We start from the raw sequence: 21,505 nt of genomic DNA on the forward strand, positions 1-21,505 counted from the left end.
TTTGCTAGTCATTTACATGACAGCTCTAAGTTTGCTTATAGTCCATAGCCCACATGAAATTAAACATATCCCTCCCCCCTGTACTAGGCTCAAGTGAGTAATTTTGTTTTTTGCTTAGAAGGCTGTTAAAGTTAAACACTTTAGCAGCATTACTCTAAGGACAAAAGAAAGTGACAGGTTTTGAAATTAAGGTACAGCCCTCTAGGCTTGAGCAGAGGTTACACACCATGAGCTTTTTGCGATCTTATGGTTTATGTCCAGGGCCGCTCCGGGCATGAAGCAAGGTGAGAATCTTGCCTCAGGCGGCACGGAGCAGCCAGTTACCAAAGGCGGCAAAAAGCCGCCTCCGGTAACTTTAAGAGACAAATTTCCATTTTTTAAAACGGAAATTCCGCTCTTATAGTGCGTCGAGCGCAATAACGCTCACTAGCAATGCGGCCCCTCCTCCACCCGCTCCGACGCTGGAAGTTAGAAGAGCAGAGCAGGAGGAGGAGGAGGGGCGGTATTGGGGCTGCTGCCTCAGACGGCAGCAGCCAGCAGCCCCTGAAACGTGCCAAATATTTATAAATGTGCACGCAAACTATGATGGAATTAATCTTTTATATAAAATATTCAAATGAATAAAGGAGCAGTGAACCAAATTATGGAAAGATCCCTTATCCAGAAAACCCCAGGTCCTGAACAAAACCTCTCTAATAGTAAGGAATTAAAAATAGGTAAACATAGCTTTTTGAGTAACCTCAATTCATTTGTAAACAGCTTCATGAAATTATTTATGCTGTAGTGTGTGGCAGAGCGTGAGCAGACGTAGGTGGCAGTGCTGGCATAGTATAACACGGGTAGGCAGAGTATGGCACATGCAGGCAGTGTAGGGCAAGCAGAATATTCCACACACAGGCATCATAGGGCAGGCAGAGCATGGCACACAGTTAGCGTAGGGCACGCAGAGAATGGCACATGCAGGCAACATAGTCTGAGTTTGAACTGGTGAACAATGTGGGTGCTTACAGTCTGAAGTGTGAACAATGCAAGGGTTATGGGCTCAAAATGAGGTGTAGCAATGCAGGGTCCAGGTAAGCAGTCACAACAGCCAAACTTTAATGGAGGGGCTGGGACACCTGTTAGACAGCACTGCTATAGCATATAATTATTACCCTAAAAAATTAACACACGGACTTGCATTACAACTAAAATAACGCAACTGTGTGGTAATTAAATAAATGTCATAGTTAAATAGGTTGTTCACCTTCCAAACACTTTTTTATGTTTAGTTGTTTTCAGCTATAACACATTTTTTTTCAATGGCTTTCCATCTTTTATTTTTTACCATTTTCCCAAAATTTAAGTTTAAAGTTTAATGTTCATATCTCTGGTGTTTCAGTCTGGCAGCTTGGTGAGCCAGAAGCATTCTGAACTGTTCCAATTTGCTACATTTAGTTTATACAATTAGTATCATAGTAAACATTTCTCAGCAGTATCTGAGGAATATTAGCAACTATTGGATCAATTCTAAAAGCTGAAACTCAGCAATTTTGCTCAGCAGGGCATAAGATAGCAAATGTATGAAGTAAATGTATCAGTTTAGAACAGTTAAATAGTTGCCGACCCCCAACCCTCCTAGAGCTGCTTTAGAAACACATAAGGTGAAAAATAAAACTTTATACGTCAATATTCAAAAAACAGTCACAAATAGAAAAAGGTAATTGGAAAAAGTATTTATTTCCCGTGAACTGAAAGCAACTGAACTGGAAAAAGTGTTGTCAGGCAATGATGGCACTTTCATGTTTATGAAGCCACATGAAGACACATGTATTCATATAAACTAAACACATTCATTCACAAATGAGACAGTAAGAGCAGTGTACATTTCAGTACAGCTTGGAGGTTAAATACTGTATGAATTATAAATCTGGAAGGATCCAGTTGCATGACATCGAGAGACCGGATGTCTGATCTAATTCTGGCAATGTGACTAGTGTCTATTTGACCTTGGCAGTGCTACACTATACACTGTGAGATCTCGGCTTACCTGACTATAAAAACTCATCTATTAAAATGAAAGCATTTCCATGAAGATGTTTGCACAAATATAACTCCCTCAGATTGTAACAATTTATACAACTATAGGGGTATTGAGGTTGTTCACCCTGGAGTATAGGCACTTAAGGGGTGATAAGATAACGATGTATAAATATAAGGGAATCATACAATAATCTCTCGAATGCTTTATTTACCAGTAGGTCTTTCCAAATGACACAAGGTCACCCATTCCGATTAGACGAAAAAGGTTCAGGCTAAATATTCGGAAGGTTTTTTTTTTTTTTTAAAGCGAGAGCTGTGAAGATGTTTAATTCTCTACCTGAAGCAGTTGTACAGGCTAATACATTAGATAGCTTTAAAGGAGAATTCAACCCCCCATATAATAAAACCCACTACCCCCTACACTCCAGTAATTGTCCCTAATCCTGTAAATACCCCTCATTGCAGAGGGGCAGAGTAAACACAGCGGAGTTCAAGGGATCCATCTTCTTCTCTTCTGTAATATTCGGGTCTTCTTCCTTCCCTTTCGGCGCATGTGGAGTTGTCCAGAACCGGAATATTGCTTCAACTGCGCATGTGCCAATACGGCACATACTTTCTGAAGAGAAGATGGCATCTGTGAGCTTCACTGTGCTTACTCTGCTATGAAGGGTAATTACAGGATATGGGGCAATTACTGGAGTTATCACCTGTGCGGGCGGGAGGGAGGACTATGTAGGGTAGGGGGTTGAATTATATGAGGGGTTGAATTGTCCTTTAAGAAGGGGTTAGATGGCTTTTTAGCCAAGGAGTGAACAAAGGGTTGTTGAAGATAGAACATAATTTGATCAAGTGACTAGTCCAATTGCCATCTTGGAGTCAGGAAGGAATTTTTCCCCATCTGAGGCATATTGGAGAGGCTTCAAATGGGCTTTTCTCTTCCTCTGGCTCAACTAGCAGTTAGACAGGTTATATATGTACTAAAAAGGTTTAACTTGATGGACGTGCGTCTTTTCTCAACCTAACTTACTATGTTACTATATGATTTATTTACTAAAGTATGGCAGTGGCAAAACTACTATGCATCAGAACACACAGCAGCCCCTGTCACAGCAAGCAAGAGAACACAAGGGGGGGGGGGGGTTGAGTAGCTGACAGCTAAGGGCAAACATGTTTTGCAGGGGGCAAGACTCCATGGGGCAAATTCACTAAGATTCGTAATTGCGCCAGTGTCCGCTTCGCCGAACTTTGCCAGGCGTATTTTCAGCAGCGCTACGCAAATTCACTAAAATCCGAAGTTGCGCTCAGGGGAAGTGTAAGGTTGCGAAGTTGCGCTAGCGTTAATTCGCCAAGCAAAGCGAAGTTACGCTAGCGATGCGTAATTTGCATACGGCGCCAAATTAAAGTTACAATGGAGGTACAGGTATGGGACCTGTTATCCAGCATGCTCGGGACCTGGGGTTTTCCGGATAATGGATCTTTCCGTAATTTGGGTCTTCATGTCTTAAGTCCATTAAATAAACCCAATAGGCTGGTTTTGCTTCCATTAAGGATTAATTGTATCTTAGTTGGGATCAGGTACAAGCTACTGTTTTATTATTACAGAGAAAAAGGAAATCATTTTTAAAAATTTGGATTATTTGGATAAAATGGAGTCTATGGGAGACAGCCATTCCGTACTTCGGAGCTTTCTGGATATCAGGTTTCCGGATGTATATGTAGCATCACTACACAAGCCTGGGAAACCTTCAAAACAGCAAATAAAATATTTATTTTGCCCTACATATATATGACATGAGTTAGGAAATGTAGGGGGGAAGAAGGGCAGCCCCAAAAAAACTTTTCGATCTTTTTCAGCCTATCACCCATAAAAAAAGAAAAAACGCCAGCGTTTTTTGGGACATAGAAACATTTTTAACTTTTTTTGAAGCAATCCCTATCTACTCTATTGCACTTCGCCTGGTCTGAGGTGGCGAAGGAAGTCTGGCGTAAAAGGTAGCGTTCAGAAAAATTTGCGCGTCAGTGAATTTGCGTAGTTACGTCCGTTGCGCAAATTCGCCAGGCGTAAGGGTGCAAAGTAACACTAGCGAATTTATGCCAGCGTCTGTTAGTGAGTTGGCGAATTAACGAAAATGCGCTACACTAGCGAATTAACGCTAGCGTTAGGCGCCTGCGTCCTATAGTGAATTTGCCCCCATAGCTTTATGCTACTGCAACTTGGCACAACTCATGCATTTGTACACCCTTCAACTGTGCACTATTAAAGCGGACTTACCTCCTGGTCAATGCAGTGCAAGTTGGCACTAGTGAAGATGCATGCATAAGGTGCAACTGCATTAGGTACAACTGCATTCTGCAGGCAATTTTTGACTCAGTTCTGTGCCCATTTTAGCATCTAGTGGTCAGATATTAGCGCTTACATGATTCCCAAGTTTATGGAACAATTTACAAAGGCAGTGCTAAAGCAACCAATGAAAATAGGCATAATCAATTATTGGCCTATGGGCTAATGATCAGATCATACAGGCACATCAGATGAAAACTGCATCAACATGCCAATGCGGCCCTTGCCACATGGAAAAATTAAACCTGCCAGAATGATGTCTTGTTGATTTCCAGCAAGATATCTCTCCATATGCACATGGAAGGACCAAGATGGCTGATTTTTTACCCATGTAACTCCCCTTCACAGGTACGTCATTCAAAATGAATGAACTCCTGTTGTGATTCTATTATTCTGAAATGTATATAATGCACCAGCTGAATAAATAGCAGATGTGGTCTCATCCAGGATAGGATCCCCCAATAAGCTTTCCATGGTTTTGCTCTGCTTTCTCTGCTATCTTTTGTTCTGCATGCTGTGTTGTCCCGGCAGAAGAGCACAGGAATGGCAGATACAGATTATAGACTGACACATAGAAGAGTAGCAACAACAATTTGCAAATGCAGTGCTAAAGCAAACAATGAAAATGGGCATATCCAATTATTGTCCTATGGGCTAATGATCATTATTAATGACCATAATGATAATTATTTTTAGTGTGGACCTCAGTAGTAGTAGTTAAGTTTAGTGTCAACCACAAAAGAGCCACATGTTCTTAAAAAAGTTGTGTCTAGAAGCTTTGTGTGATCCCTCTTCACAATCTCCATGAAGTTACTTTTGCAAATATATGAATTGCTGTTATTAACATGCAGGTGTCAATCCGGATATACATTTCCAAATACACATTTTTTTTATATATATATATATATATATATATATATATAATGTATATTAAATAAATTACACACAAAAAAGGTTAAGAGAGCCCTGCTAAAAGAAAAGCTTATAGCTTTTTTTAATATAAACATCCCCCACTAATATTATACTTATGAGTCCATATCAAGCTCTAAAAAAATAAAATGACTAAGAAAAACAAAAACTAGCATCTCAATATTTGCAAAGGCTACTTGTATGGGCAATATTAGCTCTGTGTCACTGAAGCAATATATTGCCAAGATGAAAAGGCAGTTTATGTTACTCAGAGTTCATTAAAAACTTCAAGATGCTTTTACCCAGTGGGGCCTTTCTTTGAGAAGAAATTATTTTTAAAAAATTAACAATGCTATTGAGACCAGGAATGATCATAAACTCTCTCTCCTCCTCAAAGAGTGTTCTCCATATTACATTTTTATGTTTATATTGTTTCAGTTTCATGCATTTGTGGATTATTTCAACATACAAAGTGCTTTGTTAATCAGCCTTTAATTTTAAAGCCGACTACCAATGCATTCATGACAGACTCTCTCTTCATTATTTATTATTAAAAATTTAAATGTTATTAAAGGGGAACTACTGCGAAAATAAAAATGTAATATAAGGTTGTCAAATTGTAATTAGAAAACTTCTAAAAACTCTAAACGCAACAAATTCTGTACTGTATTTTCACTATCCCTCTCTCATGCAGGAGTTGAGTGTCAGATTTTGAAGTAGGGTCTAATACAGCCTTTAGCAGGGGATCCCTTTTTTTAGCAGATGTCTTAGAGCTCACTTGTATAACCAATTCAGACACAAACAAATAAAATAGCAGACTCTGGGACAAATTCTGCATAGAAGAGACAGGATCTCTGTTGATTTTCAAAGGTAAGTAAAAGAAGATTTTCCATGATAATGTAAAAGGAGAAACCACCCCCACCAAAAAAAAATATTCCATGTGCACTTATCGTGAGAGAGCATACAAAAGTCTTCATAAGAACTGTGAATTGTATTTGCATTTCACTAGGGCTCCTTTTTTTTTTTTTACACTTTCACTTACTTCTCGTTTCAGTTCCCTAATGCACTGACACATTCTCAGTATAGCCAGTTCCAAATCTTCCATAATATCCTTTGTTTTTTGTGTTTGCTGTAAAAATAACAAAAAAAAAAGATTAATGAAAACAAATTAATTAGGTAGTTCGACATATATAAAATTAAACAAGTTGCTTTTTAAAATCATTAGAAATAATTACCTCTCTAAACCTAAAATTGCTTAATGCAGAGTTTGGCTTAAAGGGGATGTTCACCTTCCAAACACTTTTTTTTTTCAGTTGTTTTCAAATTGTTCACCAGAAATAAACTCTTATTCAGTTACTTTCCATCTTATATTTTATACCGTTTTTTTCCAAAATCTAATTTTAATGTTCAATGTCCCTGTCTCTGGGTGTCATTTTTCAGCATCATCTCTCCTACTAGCAACTATTGTATCAATTCTAACAGCTGCCTTTAATGAAACTCTGGGACTGTGCTCAGCAGGAATAAAGATAAGAAATCAACTAAATGCATCAATTGTAGTCAGCAACCCCTCTTCCCAGAGCTACTTTAGAAGGTGAAAAATTAGACTTAACACTTAAATATTAGAAGAATGGTCACACATAGAAAATAGAAAGTAATTGGAAAAAGTCTTTATTTCTGGTGATCTATCTGAAACCAACTGAACTGAAAAAAGTGTTGGAAGGTGAACAACCCCTTTTAAAGAATCATAGCGATAGTGTGCAGAATCACATCGTTTTGATAAAAAATTCCAGTACTGGGAATAAAGCAGAATATAAAATAGTGTCGTGTCTAAATACACTGAGTCAAGCCTGCTACACAGGTTTAACCCCTAAAGTAAATTTAAACACTACACGAGTGTGAAAAGTTTGAGACACTTTTAGTTCATTAAAATAGGATCCACAAAACTGCACATATTTTTGAACATGCACCTATATATCTATATATATATATATATATATATATATATATATATATATATATATATATAGATATAGATTATATATATATATATATATATATATATATATATATATATATATATATATATATATATACACATATATATATATATATATATATATACATATATACATATACACACACACACATTCCCATCTCAAGTTAAATGTAGAAGGGTCTGATATTGCATCTTTAAATGCCCCCCCCCTTTTTAGTAAAGGTGGTTACAGCTTCCAGTCTAGCTGACAGCGCTCGACTGGTTTGGACCCACCTCTGACGGTAAGATATGGATATGCTAAATGCAACAGGAAGGTATTTATCCCGGAAATCTCATCCACAATATTACATTAAGTTCAAGCTCTTCTGTCTATATACAGCCTAACTGCTAATTAATCAGTAAAAAAAAGCCTCGCTAATTTGCCTCAGAGGGAAAAAAATAGTCCATCCTGAATCCAAGATAACATTCAGCATGGTTAGCTGCACAATACCAAAAAATGAACTCTTAGTTACTTTAATTAAAGGTATTCTCTTAGGAGTTGGCGCCATTGAAATAAATTTGTATGTCACCACCTTACACACATGCATCAGAAAGTTTAATGCCACAACCAACTTTTAAAGCCACACCCACTTAGTACTGCCTTTCTGGGTCGGACTGGGGGGCCTGGGGCCCACCGGGACTAATGTCCAGGGCCCCCTTCGACCCCCCCTGCCTCTCTACTATGATGCGCCGAGCATGTTTGCGCGAAGGCGCTGCTCGGCACGCCTGCGTGTAGGCGCCACTCCTCAGTGAAAGGTGCCGCGCGCATGCGCAAATGGCGCTGCGCGCCACATAAAAAATCTTTTTTTCTTTCAAGTACGATCAGGATGGGGGACTGGCCCGGCGGGGGCCCATTAGGGGTCGGACCCACCGGGTTTTTTCCCGGTATCCCGCCGGGCCAGTCCAAAACTGCTGCCTTTTGAACATTAAGGGCCAGATTTATCAAGGTTCGAATTTCGACCCTCGAAGAAAAATCTTTTCAGCGCAAAATGTTCGATTGAACGATCGAATAAAAATCGTTCGATCGCTCATAAAAAGTGCCCATAACCTATCTACAATGTCCCCATAGACTAACATTCAATTCGGTAGATTTTATTTGGCGAAGTATTGATTCGAAGGATTTTTTAAAGAGACAGTACTTCGATTATTGAATGGTCGAACGATTTTTACTTTGAATCGTTCGATTCGATCGAATTGGACCAATTCGATGGTCGAAGTACCCAAATATTACTTTGAAATTCGAATATTTTTGGATTCAAACTATTCACTCGAGCTTAGTAAATCTGCCCCTTAATGGAAAATGTGTAACAATATATTGACACAATTTAATGAAAGTAATACTTCCTTTAGATGCAAATCCTTTTAGGTGAATGTTTCAAGTTTTATAAAGAAGATGGGCATTAGGAATTTAAACTATATTTGATAAGTAGTAGTAGTAGTAGTAGTAGTAGTAGTAGTAGTAGTATGTAACATAATCTGTCCGATGTGGCTACACTCAAGCCAATACAGTGGTTGTGGGTGCAGAGAAGAAATAAGGTTGATACCAGTGTTTTTATGCAGATTGAGAATCAGCCCCATGTTGCATTTACTGAATACTGGTGATATATATTAGGTGGCAGTAGCCCCAGTAACTAGAGGAGAGAGGTTCCAGTGAAATCCCAGAGCCACTTTGCATTTATAAAGAGGTCATATCCACGATTTGTACATATCTTTAAATTGCTTGAGTACACCCTCACAGCAGGCTCAGCTGCTTGCAGCTTTAAAAGATATTAAATAATTACCCCTGGGAAGGGCACCAATGTGGTTGCAAACAAGTTCAATAAAATTAACAGTGGCACTTACACTCACAGATCTTTAGGATTTCCTGTTTACCTTTCAGCAGCAGTTTGCACCTCAACCCCAAGTCTTTAGAGTAGCTACTAGGCAGTCTTTGCTACCTTTACCAAAGTACCCACAGCTAAAGCACATTAATCCACACCATTGAAATAAGAATTAAGCTGCCCATACATGGACATATTTAGTCTCTACTCTGTGAATATAATCTTATTGGCTAAACAATTGTTTTAAGGATCGATTCACCCATACATAGTCAACAATATTCGAGGAGACTTATGTCATATGTTTGTTGTGTTGGTTACAAGATCTAACATATATTAACTGTTGCTTTGTTTACTTTTGCACAAGGTATGTGAAGTGAATGATTGTTTAACGACAGTTACCTGATTGCCCCATCCATTAGCAGATTTCATAATTTCACAACAAATATTTTCAAATCTGTCCAATCAACAGTTGGGCCAATTTTGTCAGAATGATATGATCGTTTGTACCTCATCAGTGGGATGTTAAGTAGATGATTAACGGTATCATGCTAAAATTGTTTGTTCACACAAAGATGTCTGCCTGTGTATGGGGGGCTTATGTATAAACAATGGGCAAATTTGCATGTGGGCAGTAACGCATGGCAAGCAATCATTTGTTCAACCCGCAGGTAGCTGAGAGAAGTCACTGGGGGTTATTTATAAAGTTAGTGCAGCACATATTTATTTGTAAATGGTTGTATTGCCCATTTTTGCAAATTCAAATTGCGCATAAATTTTCGCAAATGGTTTGCAAATGAGACAGGTGTTTGTGTGAGTGCAACCACTGTGCAAGGTTGTTGTGCATGAAAATAGCACTGACAGTAACTTAAATTTGCAATTAGCTAAACAATTTTGCAAATATTTTCTCCGCCACCAAAGTTGTGGTATAATTCAAGTGCAGAGTGGTTGTATAAATATACAAAATTTGCAATTTTTGCCATATTTAAAAAGCTCTTATGGACATTTGCATTGCGAAAAAAAAATTACAAGTATGTTGGCACTGTTATCTCTTATCCAATTTCATAAATATAACCATGCACAGAGCAAATATATTCACTGTGCCAACCAATCTGCCATGCACAAAGTTTACAAATGAGCCCCACTGAGTGTTCGTTATGGATTGCCCAGGTGCAAATTTGGTCAGAGTTTATAAATGAGCCCTGCAGTGTCTAGGGGGCCTATTTATCACGCCGTGTAAAACAGTAGAGAAAAGCATCACCTGTGATGTTGCCCATAACAACCAATCAGATCTTTGCCTTTTACCCCTAAATTGTAGATGACTGCTGAAATCTAATTGTTATCTAATTGATAAATAAGCCCCTGGCCAGTGGTTGTTTTCTCAGCTACTCATACAGCCACAGCTCTCCAGCTTAGTCGCTGAGCAGCAGCTACTCCCAGACTGATCCTTTAGTTGCAGGTGATTAAAAGGCCCTCTGTACTGCTTCATAGAGGAAATACACCATTCTACAGATTCTTACAGATTAACAGTTAATGATCCTTATATGATTAATTTTCCGTGAAATGATTTGTTGCAATCTATAATGCACGTGAAAAAGAAAAATTGATCCTAGCTGTCTTGAAACAGTGGTATGGGTAGAGGTCTTAACATACTGATTTTCAGTCTCTGAAAGTGTTCATGATTTTTAAAAGTGGCCTACTAAATTAAAGAATATTCAAAGAAAAAAGAATAATCACCTTATGGCCAGAAAAGACTGGTGGGGTCTGCAGTAACTGGATCTATTGTTATTAAAAATGGTTAATGGCTTGAAAACAAACTGAATTGATGCAAACATTACATATTAAGCACATTTTGCAAGATGTGGCTGACAATATTATCCTTACTGTCCCCAAACTGTCATCAAGGTTGACAAATTGCTAATACTTTTAAGTTAAATGGACTCTTCACAATACAATCTATGTGCGAAAAACATATGAAATACTGGTGGTAATGTAGGAATAAATAAATTATACACAATTAGGACTTTCCTGCAATCTGTGTCAATACACAAAGCAATCATAATGAAAAAGAAACTGTACTGTATGGTTTTACTCAATTGGCTTCACATTTGCTGATCAAAATCCCTAGACTATATTGATCAGCTTAAGAAGAGTGAAACCAGTTTAGCTGTATTCTGTTAGTGTGGTTCCTGGCTAAGCTTCTAAAAGTCAGTTGATGAGCATTAACATTTGGGATTTCCATGACAATATATATATATTGTAAGTGAAAAAAAGTCTTTATTTACAAAAACTGTCAATATATGATTAGGCAATTACCTAATTAATAGTGTATTCTGCTGAATAATGTGCATTATGCAGATAGCTTACATTATTGTACTTCAAATTAGTGGTGCTCAACTATGGAGTCCCAAACGAGTCATTGTGTGAAATGTACTTTTAAAAATCTGAATATTAAAGCATATATGTATGTTTAAAAATAAACTCACAAAACTGTTGATTGAGATCTAATGCAGCAATATTCTAATAATGCCAGTGCTGGTAAAGCTGCATATAAACAAAAAACAGGAATATCAACAAATAGGGTGGAACTCAAAACAAAAAGGTGGAAGTCCAACTGGTAAGATTGTGCCATATACAATACATAAAACCTTCATGCCCCCAGTTATTGTTATCTACATTCATCCTGCCATCTAAACCAGCCTTTACGTGGCTAAGGAGTCTGGGATTTTAAAAATGTTGGAAAGGCTGCAGCACATCCAAAAGAAGTACAGTCTAGTTAGATAAAATGATATACATGCAACAAAGAAAAGAAATATTAAACAGAAAGGAGCATAGGGGAAAAAAAAGACATGAAAAATAGGTGGTGTTGACAGAAGCCTTAAAAGTGATTTATAATGTGGCTCCTAAGATTTAATTTATTCTCCCAGCAGATTTAACAGGTTCTTAGTTACTTTACATTTCTTACTCCACATTACTTTACATTTCTCACTCCACTGAACTGATCATCAGACACACTGCCATCAGATAAGAAGTACTTGCACTGGGACTTACATTTTATATTTATTACTGAAAAAAGCAGCAGCACATACTCTTGGAAACCAACAAATTAACTATTTGTACCGAGTATGAACAGCAGATCTTTTTTGTCTTTAATATGGCAATTTTCTCTGTGGAGCTTAACATTAATCCTTTTCCACCTAAGTATGGGAAGAATTTAATTTGCTACAATAAATTGCATTGCCCAACAATGTCCCAAGAAATTACGAAACACATTAAATCTTATACAGCAGCCAAATTAAGAAAACAATAATGCCCAAAATTCTTTTAACAAAGCACTCAAGCAAGTGACAACTTCAAAGCCCCCAAATCGATGTCACTTGATCAACTTGTCACATTGTGTTAGTATTACACATGGAAGACTGTGTGAAAAAGTCATTCTAAACTAGTGCATAGGTTGCTATGCTGACAAATTAGAGACAGTTTACATAGATATATATGAGAAAATGTATGTGTGTGTATTCATCAACTAGTAACATCTACTCATTCAGGTATAACCGACTGAAAATCATATATGCAGGGGGAGACTGACACTAGTTTTTTACTTGATGTCAATACAAAGCAATACAACCAACTGCATAAACACTGATGATGTTTAAACAGGGTATTTTATACTAGTGGGAGAATGCAATGGGAACCCTTGATTGTAAGATCCACTTGGGCAGGCAGCATAAACAATAATAATAAACAATCTCTACATGATAAAAGTATAATATGATAAGGGATCAGAGACTCAACCAAACAGCATAATACAGTATTTATATGTAGAAGACATCTGATTTGACAGTTGTACCTCCTTCCCTTCCTATTCATCCTTTAATTTGCTGAATAGAAATTGATTACCAAAATCTAGCTACTCTGAATGGACAGGCTCTTGACAAGATCTCTGCAGATCTCATTCAACTGCACAAAATTTTGTTGGATCCTACAAATGTGCTGCCCCCCCCGACAGTAATTCATTTCAAGTAGGAAGAAAATCAGAGAAAAAAAGATGGTGTGTTTTATTATTATTATTAACATGTATTTATATAGCACCAACATATTGCGTAGCACTGTAAAGTAAATGTGATTATACAACTAAATCACATGAATAATACACAAGGTGTGGGAGTGGGCAAGATCGAATTAAGTGGGTGAGAAATGTGGTATTGTATGTGGTGTTGCGTTTGGTAGTTAAGCAGAGTGAGGGTAGGCTTCTTGAAAGAAGTGCGGTTTCAGAGATTTCTTGAAAGCAGAAAGGTTGGGAGAAAGTCGGACAGACCATGGGAGAGAGTTCCAGAGGAGGAGTGCAGCCCTTGCAAAGTCTTGAATGCGAGCATGTGAGGAGGTAATGAGAGAAGAGTTGAGTAGAAGGTTAGTAGAGGAGCGTAGTAAGCGATTGGGTGAGTATATAGAGATGAGTTCAGAGATGTAGGGTGGGGCAGAGTTATGAAGTGCTTTAAAAGTCAGTGTCATTAATCTGAATTTGATTCTGAAAGGTAACGGAAGCCAGTGCAGGGATTGACAGAATGGCGAGGCAGAGGAGGAGCGGTTTCTGAGGTATATGAGCCTCGCAGCAGTGTTCATTATGGACTGGAGAGGTGACAGTCTCTGGAGGGGAAGGCCAATTAAAATAGAGTTACAGTAGTCTAGACGCGATATGATGAGAGTCTAGACTAGGATAACCCCAAGGCACCGGGCCTGGGGAGAGGGGGTGATAGTGGAATTGTTAACTAAGATGGATACTTCCGGGATGTTACTGGTGTTAGTTGGAGGAAAGAGAACCATTTCAGTTTTAGAGAGGTTTAATTTAAGGTAGCGTTGTGACATCCAGGTAGAGATAGCGGACAGGCAGGAGGAGACACGAGTTAGGAGTTCCGGGTTGAGATCAGGAGATGAGAGATAGATCTGAGTATGGTCAGCATAGAGGTGGTAGTGGAAACCATACGAGTTTATTAATTTGCCAAGGGAGGAAGTATAGAGGGAGAATAGTAATGGTCCCAGGACAGAGCCTTGAGGAACTCCAACAGAAAGAGGTAGGGAGATTTGTTCCTGTATCTACTTCTGACAATCAGTGTAAATTACTGAGAGAAAAAAGTATTTCAGACACCATCAGATTTTATCTTCTCTGATGCAGATGCAACATTCCACTTCCAACAGGTGTGTTGTGTCGGATGGCAAATCTTCCATTTTGTTTTCACATTTCTCTATCCATCCCATTATATTGTGACCTATGCGACTACATCGGATGCATTCTGCTTCTACAAGATATCCCATGAAGTTTAGCCCTAATGTATTTTATCAAATCAACATCAAATTAAATTCTTTGGGAATAACAAATGAGGCCCTTTTATGAAAGTCAAATCTGTGCTGTGATAATAAGAACTATAATATCATAAGAAATTAAGTATTAAAGGAAAAATAACACCAAAAAATGAAAGTATGTTAAAAGAATGAGAGTATGTTACCCTGCACTAGTAAAAACTGGTATGTTTGCTTCGGAAGCACAACTACAGTTTATATAAACAAGCTGCTGCTGCGTAGCCATGGGGGCAGCTATTCAAAGTTGAAAAAATGAGAAAAGGCACAGGATACACAGCAGATAACAGATAAGCTCTGTAGTATACAATGATATACTACAGAACTTACCAGTTATCTACTGTGTATCCTGTGCTTGAATGGCTGCCCCCATGGCTACACAGCAGCCTGTTTATATTAACTATAGTAGAGTTTCTGAACTAAACACACCAGTTTTGCCAGTGCAGGCCAACACTACATTATATTTTCATTGCTTTAAAACACTTTACTTTTTTGGTGTAAACATATTGGAAGGAGAAGCATACATATTAATCAGAAGCTGACAAGGACATTTTCCTAACCTGTGAGAAAGGCACCCCATGAACACTGGCATGCAAATAAGCATCATCTTAAATACCACACAGGAATCAGGATTCCTGCACACTCAAAACATAAAAAAAGTTACTCGGAAGAAAGCACTTAAAGGCAATGTATACGCTAACTGAAGCAAAAGGTATGAAGGAATTCAAGATTAGAGTAGGTGATGTTTTAATTTAATGAAGAAGTAAACCTGCAGAGAAGATGTAATAACATGTTAACAATTCTATATCAAACACTTATATAGTTAGTTATGGTAGTTATGGTATGGTAAAGATATGCTGCACTAATTTAAGGAACAGTGCTCCTTATTTGAATATTTTTCCTCATTTGCTTGGATATTGCTGGAGTCTGTGGAAGATATATTCTACCCGAGAGTATTATGGAAGCTCCTTCTCAAATAGTGATGTAAAATATGCAGTTCAATAAGAGTTCTCTGTGCAGAATAACAGATGCCCATGAGCACAAAAACAATTAAAACCACTTATTTAAAACAGGGCGTATATTATTATTAGCAGCTATAAAATAGTGATTAGAGTAAAAAGACCACACACAAATTATTTTGACTGCATAGACTCAATAGAGAAGTCTCTTAGATTTATACAGCCAGGAACTAAAAGGAATTGTTCAGTGTAAAAATAAAAACTGGGTAAATAGATATGCTGTGCAAAATAAAAAATGTTTCTAATATAGTTAGTTAGCCAAAAAATGTAATGTATAAAGGCTGGAGTGACTGGATGTCTATCATAATAGGCAGAACACTACTTCCTGCTTTGCAGCTCTCCTGAGTTCGTCAGCCACTTTAAGGGAGGCCACATGGGACATAACTGTTAAGTGAGTTTAAAGCACGGACAATTTTAGGGAAGTGAAATGCCTACATAACAAAAGTAATATAAACCAAGAAAAGTTCTCAGAAGATCCATGTAAAATGGGGAAACCTTTCCCAAATTTAATTTGCAGTGTGGGTAAGTTCTATTACTGATACTTAAAGAAGCTATCACAGTACAAACATTTCTTTTGCTATTCCTGTTGATAGTTGTGTAATGTCCTCCTCCTCCTCCTTCTACTTCTACTACTACTCCAAATGCATGGCAACATTGCCTAAAAGGAAAATACCCCATTCTTATTTGATAAAGTCATTCAATGGGCTTATGTAAAAATGTACATAAACACTACGTGAAACTGCAAAAATCAGTCTATCTGTATTTTTTTTTTTTTACAGACATACTTATTCCACAGATTGAATGCAAACCCAATCAAAGGAACCATTTAAATTCCCAGAATCCATCACTTTATAATGGAGTAAATGACAGAGGAGTTGCATGCAGCTACAGACTTTGTTTCCTTTAATACAATCGTACATGTAACGTACATTTATTTTATAGCAGTTCAGAGAGTGTTTATGCTTAGCATATACAAATTACATTTTTCGTTGTTTAAAAAAAAAAAATAATAATAATAATAATACTAACACCACTAATAATAAACAAATCCTAAATAAATAATTTTTGTTCACCACATGCCTTCCACTCTTGGGAATGCCATGGGATGACTTTGCAGTATACTATTATCTGGATTGCTTGGGGCCTGAGTTTTTTTGGATAACAGATCTTTCTATAAATTGGATCACCATCTCTTAAGTCTGCTATTTAAATATAATTTAAATATTAAATATATATATTGTTTTACCAACATAATGGATTCATGCAGCTTAGTTAGGATCAATTACAAGGTACAGTACACATTAATAAATTGAATTTTGCCCTTGCAATATACAATGTTCAATTCAACCAAGGAAAGGAGAAATATTCCTTGCAGAACATAAGACGATTTACTTTGTTAAAAAGGTCTTACAGCTTGCATCCACACTGCAACGAACTGTTCTAATTCCATCTTGGCCTGGTTAGAGAGTTCGAGAATGCGCTCTCTGTTCTCATGGCTGGTGTAAGCAGAGTCTGTGAAGTCTTCTGTATGCTCCAAAATGACTTCTAACATAGTGGAGACATTTTCCTTGGAGAGATAATACAGGTTGTCTCGAAGTCCCTCAATTTTGTTCTAGTAAAAAAAGCAAACACATAAGGTAACCAACACCAAAATGACTTCTAACATACACACACATAATACAAACCTTATATTGCAGCAGCCAGAGTGTCAGCCATTAAAATGTATATGTACTGTTTAGAGAGGTCTCTGTATGCCACATTGTTTATTAAATATATGCATAACGGCCATCAAACTGTTCTGTAGACATCTATCGTTCATATATAGGATGTTTTGGTACTTAATGCTATGGGGGAGATAAGATGCTAGAAAGTGGAAGCTTGGAGGCGATTTTCAGGTATTTCATCAAAACTGAAAAAGTAGTTTGGAGAAGAAAACATGATTACCCATTTTGGATTTGTCTAAATCTGTACTTTCCAAAAATATATGTTTTTTTACGGGTCATCGAATTGTTTTGTGTTTTTACCCTGCAAAAATGCAGTAAATTAGATGATTAAACGACAGATAATTTCATAATCTTGTGCACAATTGGCAGAAAACTGTTCAGTGGACCCCTTGCAATTGGAAACTTTCAGGCAATTTTCAGGTATTTCATCAAAACCAACAATTTGGGAAAGCATTGCAACTTAGTATGTGCTATGTTGGAATTATCAACTTGCAAAGTCAAAGTTTTGGGAAAGTATTGCAACTCAGTTTGGAGTAGAAAGACATGGTTACCCATTTTGAATTTACCTGAATGTGTACTTTCCAAAAATATATGGTTTTAAACTTTTGTGTTTTTTCCCCTGCAAAAATGCTGTAAATGTGATGATTATTCAGTAGCTGACTTTCGGGACAAGTTGTATGCACTAACTTAATTTTGAGGTCACTAAATGCCAGATACTTTGGTAATCCTATGCACAATGGGCATAAAACTGCTCAGTGAACCCCTGTCATTCATATTAAGCATGCTTTCTCTCGGTTCCTAATGCTATAAGGGAGATAAAATGCTACAAGTGAACCCTTTGAGGTGATTTACAGGTATTTCATTAAACCCGACAATTTTGGGAATGCATTGCAACTCAGCATGTGCTATGTGGGAGATACCAACTTGCAAAGTAAAAGTTTTGAGGTGATTTTTCATTATTTCATACATTTTTATAAAAACCACAAAGTTCAGAAAAGCTTTGATTTTTGGTAACTAAAAGTAGAAAGACATGGTTAGCCATTTTGGATTCAATAGAATCTGTACTTTTCAAAAATACACAAACTTAGGCAGAAAGCTCAGGTTCTCTCAAAGAAAACAATGTCTAGTTTTCCAAGGTAAACTAAAAATCTCCCCCCAGGAAATGCCCCTAAAATTAGAGAGCACAAAATGTTCAAAAAATGTCTGGCACTGAGAATTTTGCTCACACTTAAAGGGTTAAACTGAATGGTGTTTAGGGTCGGTCTCCATTATTCATACCAAAATAGAAATTAAAATGAGGTGCATAATTGGTGCTCAAGAATTGTTTTTATCATGAAATTGGTCCCCACAAGTTAATTTGGGCTGCTTAAAAGAAAAGTTAAAAAACCTTGTCTAAAAACATTTAAAGATGTGTATTTTGATGCACATTTTTCAAGTAAGATTTGTTAGGCCTTTACAGATTCCCACAGAAGAATAGTTAAGGGCCATAATTTTTTGTTCCCTATAACCAAACATGCTCTAATCTCAACTTTAAGATTCAATAATAAAATATATAACAACAAACAAGAACAAGGTAACAAACAAGGTAAACACTTCATAAATATAATGGGGTTGGCTTTAGTATGCCAGGAAAATTACAGAAAACTTTTAAGATTTTTTATGATTTTCTCCCTGAGAAAACAATTTTTAAAAGTATTTTGTATGATACATATTAAAACATCTGAGGTCTTTTACTATTAAATTTACAATACAGCCCATCATCTTTGTATAATGAAATTACAGAATCTTCACCTTGAATTCTTTGATTCCAGTATAGATACTGATTGGAGCCATTTCACGTTCCCTGTTTGGCCGAGAATCAGTTACAATTTCTATAACTTGCTCCAATGCGAGCCGCATCCTTTGGAAGACACCTTCTTTATTAATACGGGCAGATTCACAATCAGGATGCCGTAGGCAAGTCTTTAAAATAAACAGTAGCATAATTAAAAATAGTAATGTGAAGTTATATTATGTATATTAAGTTTTTCTTGTGAATGTTTCAAGTATGTACAACACATAAGAAGCCACTAATGCCAGGTTTACTCATGCATGGCTGCTATAAACGTTTTTATCTCAAATTATCCTTCCATTTTTTAACAGTTATTTAAGAGTATTTATGGCTGTGAAAAAAAGGATTATGCACAGTACCTGCTCCATGGTTTTATTAGGGCTGACGCAGGTTTGTGATTGGTTAAGAATGTAAATATGTATATATATATATATATATATATATATATATATATATATATATATATATATATATATATATATATATATACTGTGAAAGCCAATATAAAAGGGCCATAAACAAAAATCATGAAATATTAATGTAAACATATAATAAGAACAGTGTACCCTGAAGAACATGTCACACTGTTCCAAATGATACTAGCATCACAGAGAAAAAACACACTTACCTTAGATGCTGTTAACAACATCATAGTGCATTTTTCAAGTACTGCTCTTGCTGCTGCCATACTTGCCTTCTTCTTCTCATTCTTTAAGTCCTAAAGACAATGGAAATTAATGCTAAGAATCAATACACTGAATTAATGGATACATTGCCAACATGGTGCTGTGTTTATAACCTTAGTAGTTAATTCCACAACATGTAGCTTTTTCTTGCTTCAAGTACAACTGAAGCCTAAAAATGAATATGATTATTGAAGCAAGGAGGTTTGGCAACATTACAACAGCAATGCTGTAGGTCTTCGATGTTGTCCACAGGAGATCACGATTTGGATTGTTTGAATGCGAATGACAATGCACTTCTCATTATATTTTGGAACTTTTTTTTACCTTCAGGAATCTCTATAGTTTATGGCTGTTTATGCTTATTTTCATTTGATAATCCAAGAAATTTGAGTTTTTCAGAATTTGAAAGTCGCATGATTTGAATAGATGCTCAATTTTATCAGAACTTTTTGTTGCACCGATTTTTTATTAGTAAATTAAGGGGTTTCAGGATTGTGAGTTTTGTAGAATTATTTTATTAAATAAAGTGAGAAACGGTTGTGTTTTAGTAAATAACCCCGTAAATAAACCAATAGGGTGGTTTTGCTTACAGTAAGGATTCATTATATCTTAGTTGGGATCAACTTTATTATTACAGCAAAAGAAATCATTATTAAAAATTCACATTATTTGGATAAAAGTGCTTTCTGGATAACGGATCCCATACCTGTAATAAAAAGTAGCAGTACCAATAAATTTGTAGCCTTACAGAGCATTTGTTTTTTAGGGGTCAGTGACCCCCGTTTGAAAGCTGGAAACTGCCAGAAGGCAAATAATTAAAAAGCTATAAAAAAATGAAGTCCAGCTGAAAAGTTGCTTAGAAATAGCCGTTCTAAAACATACTAAGGGGCATATTTATTATGCTGTGTAACAAACTGCAGGATAATACACCACACATCACCACATAAAAAACAGCATTACATTTTTATGTGTGTTTTCTTTGAGTGACTTCTGCCGGAACCAGTATAAACTAACAGTGTCAAATCTGGCATTCGCATAGCGATAACTTAAACACACCTTGATAAATTCACCATTCGTTTTACACAGCTTTTTACACCATTTTCTGTGAATTTAATTTTATACAGCATAATAAATATGTCCCTAAAAGTTAATTTAAAGCGAACCACCCTTTTAACGCCTAAGCTTATGTAACCGACAGCACCCCCGACCATGTGCAGTGAATAAGCAGAAAAAAAGACTTTACAGTGCTGGTTGGTAAAAATGACGCTTGATGACAATGTTTTTAAATAGGGAAGAAAACTAGAGGAAGGCCAATATTTTTCTCCAGTAAGGGTGGCAACTGTTTCTTCACTGATCACCTTGGCTAGTAAAGAAGCCCAAAACATAATGTATTTCTAGCCTACTTCTTAAAGCCAAAGTCCCTGTTATTGTAGCTACCTGTACACAGCTTTGGCTAATTCCCACAGAGCTTAAAGGGGTAGTATACCCCCTTTTTCAATATAAGTTTAAAAATCAGGCTTGTGCTTTACATACTCTTTTCATATTGTTTTGACAAGAATTTTTACTATTTTATTTCTTGAGCACACAGGGCAAATAAAAAAACAATTTCTAACTTCCTGGTTCTTGCAAGGCAGTTAATGAGACTACATGTGCACAGTTAACCTGCATAATGAACATCTGTTTATCTTTAAACCAAAACAAAGGGATGAGTGTAGTTGGTCTTTAAACAAAGTTCTTCTCTATTTATCCTAACTAAGCAAATTACA

General features: G+C 36.7%; 1 protein-coding gene across 1 annotated transcript in view; it reads right to left on the reverse strand.

The window, feature by feature from the left end:
- The window catches only part of ctnnal1.S (catenin alpha-like 1 S homeolog), a 147,936-nt gene that overhangs the window by 43,575 nt on the left and 82,856 nt on the right, over positions 1-21,505 (reverse strand). The window contains 4 exon segments of the mRNA NM_001093144.1: positions 6,315-6,401; positions 16,910-17,110; positions 19,014-19,184; positions 19,682-19,771. Of these exon segments, the coding sequence (NP_001086613.1) occupies positions 6,315-6,401; positions 16,910-17,110; positions 19,014-19,184; positions 19,682-19,771 (549 nt within the window).

The sequence above is a fragment of the Xenopus laevis genome, chromosome 6S (assembly GCF_017654675.1).
Source record: "Xenopus laevis strain J_2021 chromosome 6S, Xenopus_laevis_v10.1, whole genome shotgun sequence".
Taxonomy (NCBI): Eukaryota; Metazoa; Chordata; class Amphibia; order Anura; family Pipidae; genus Xenopus; species Xenopus laevis.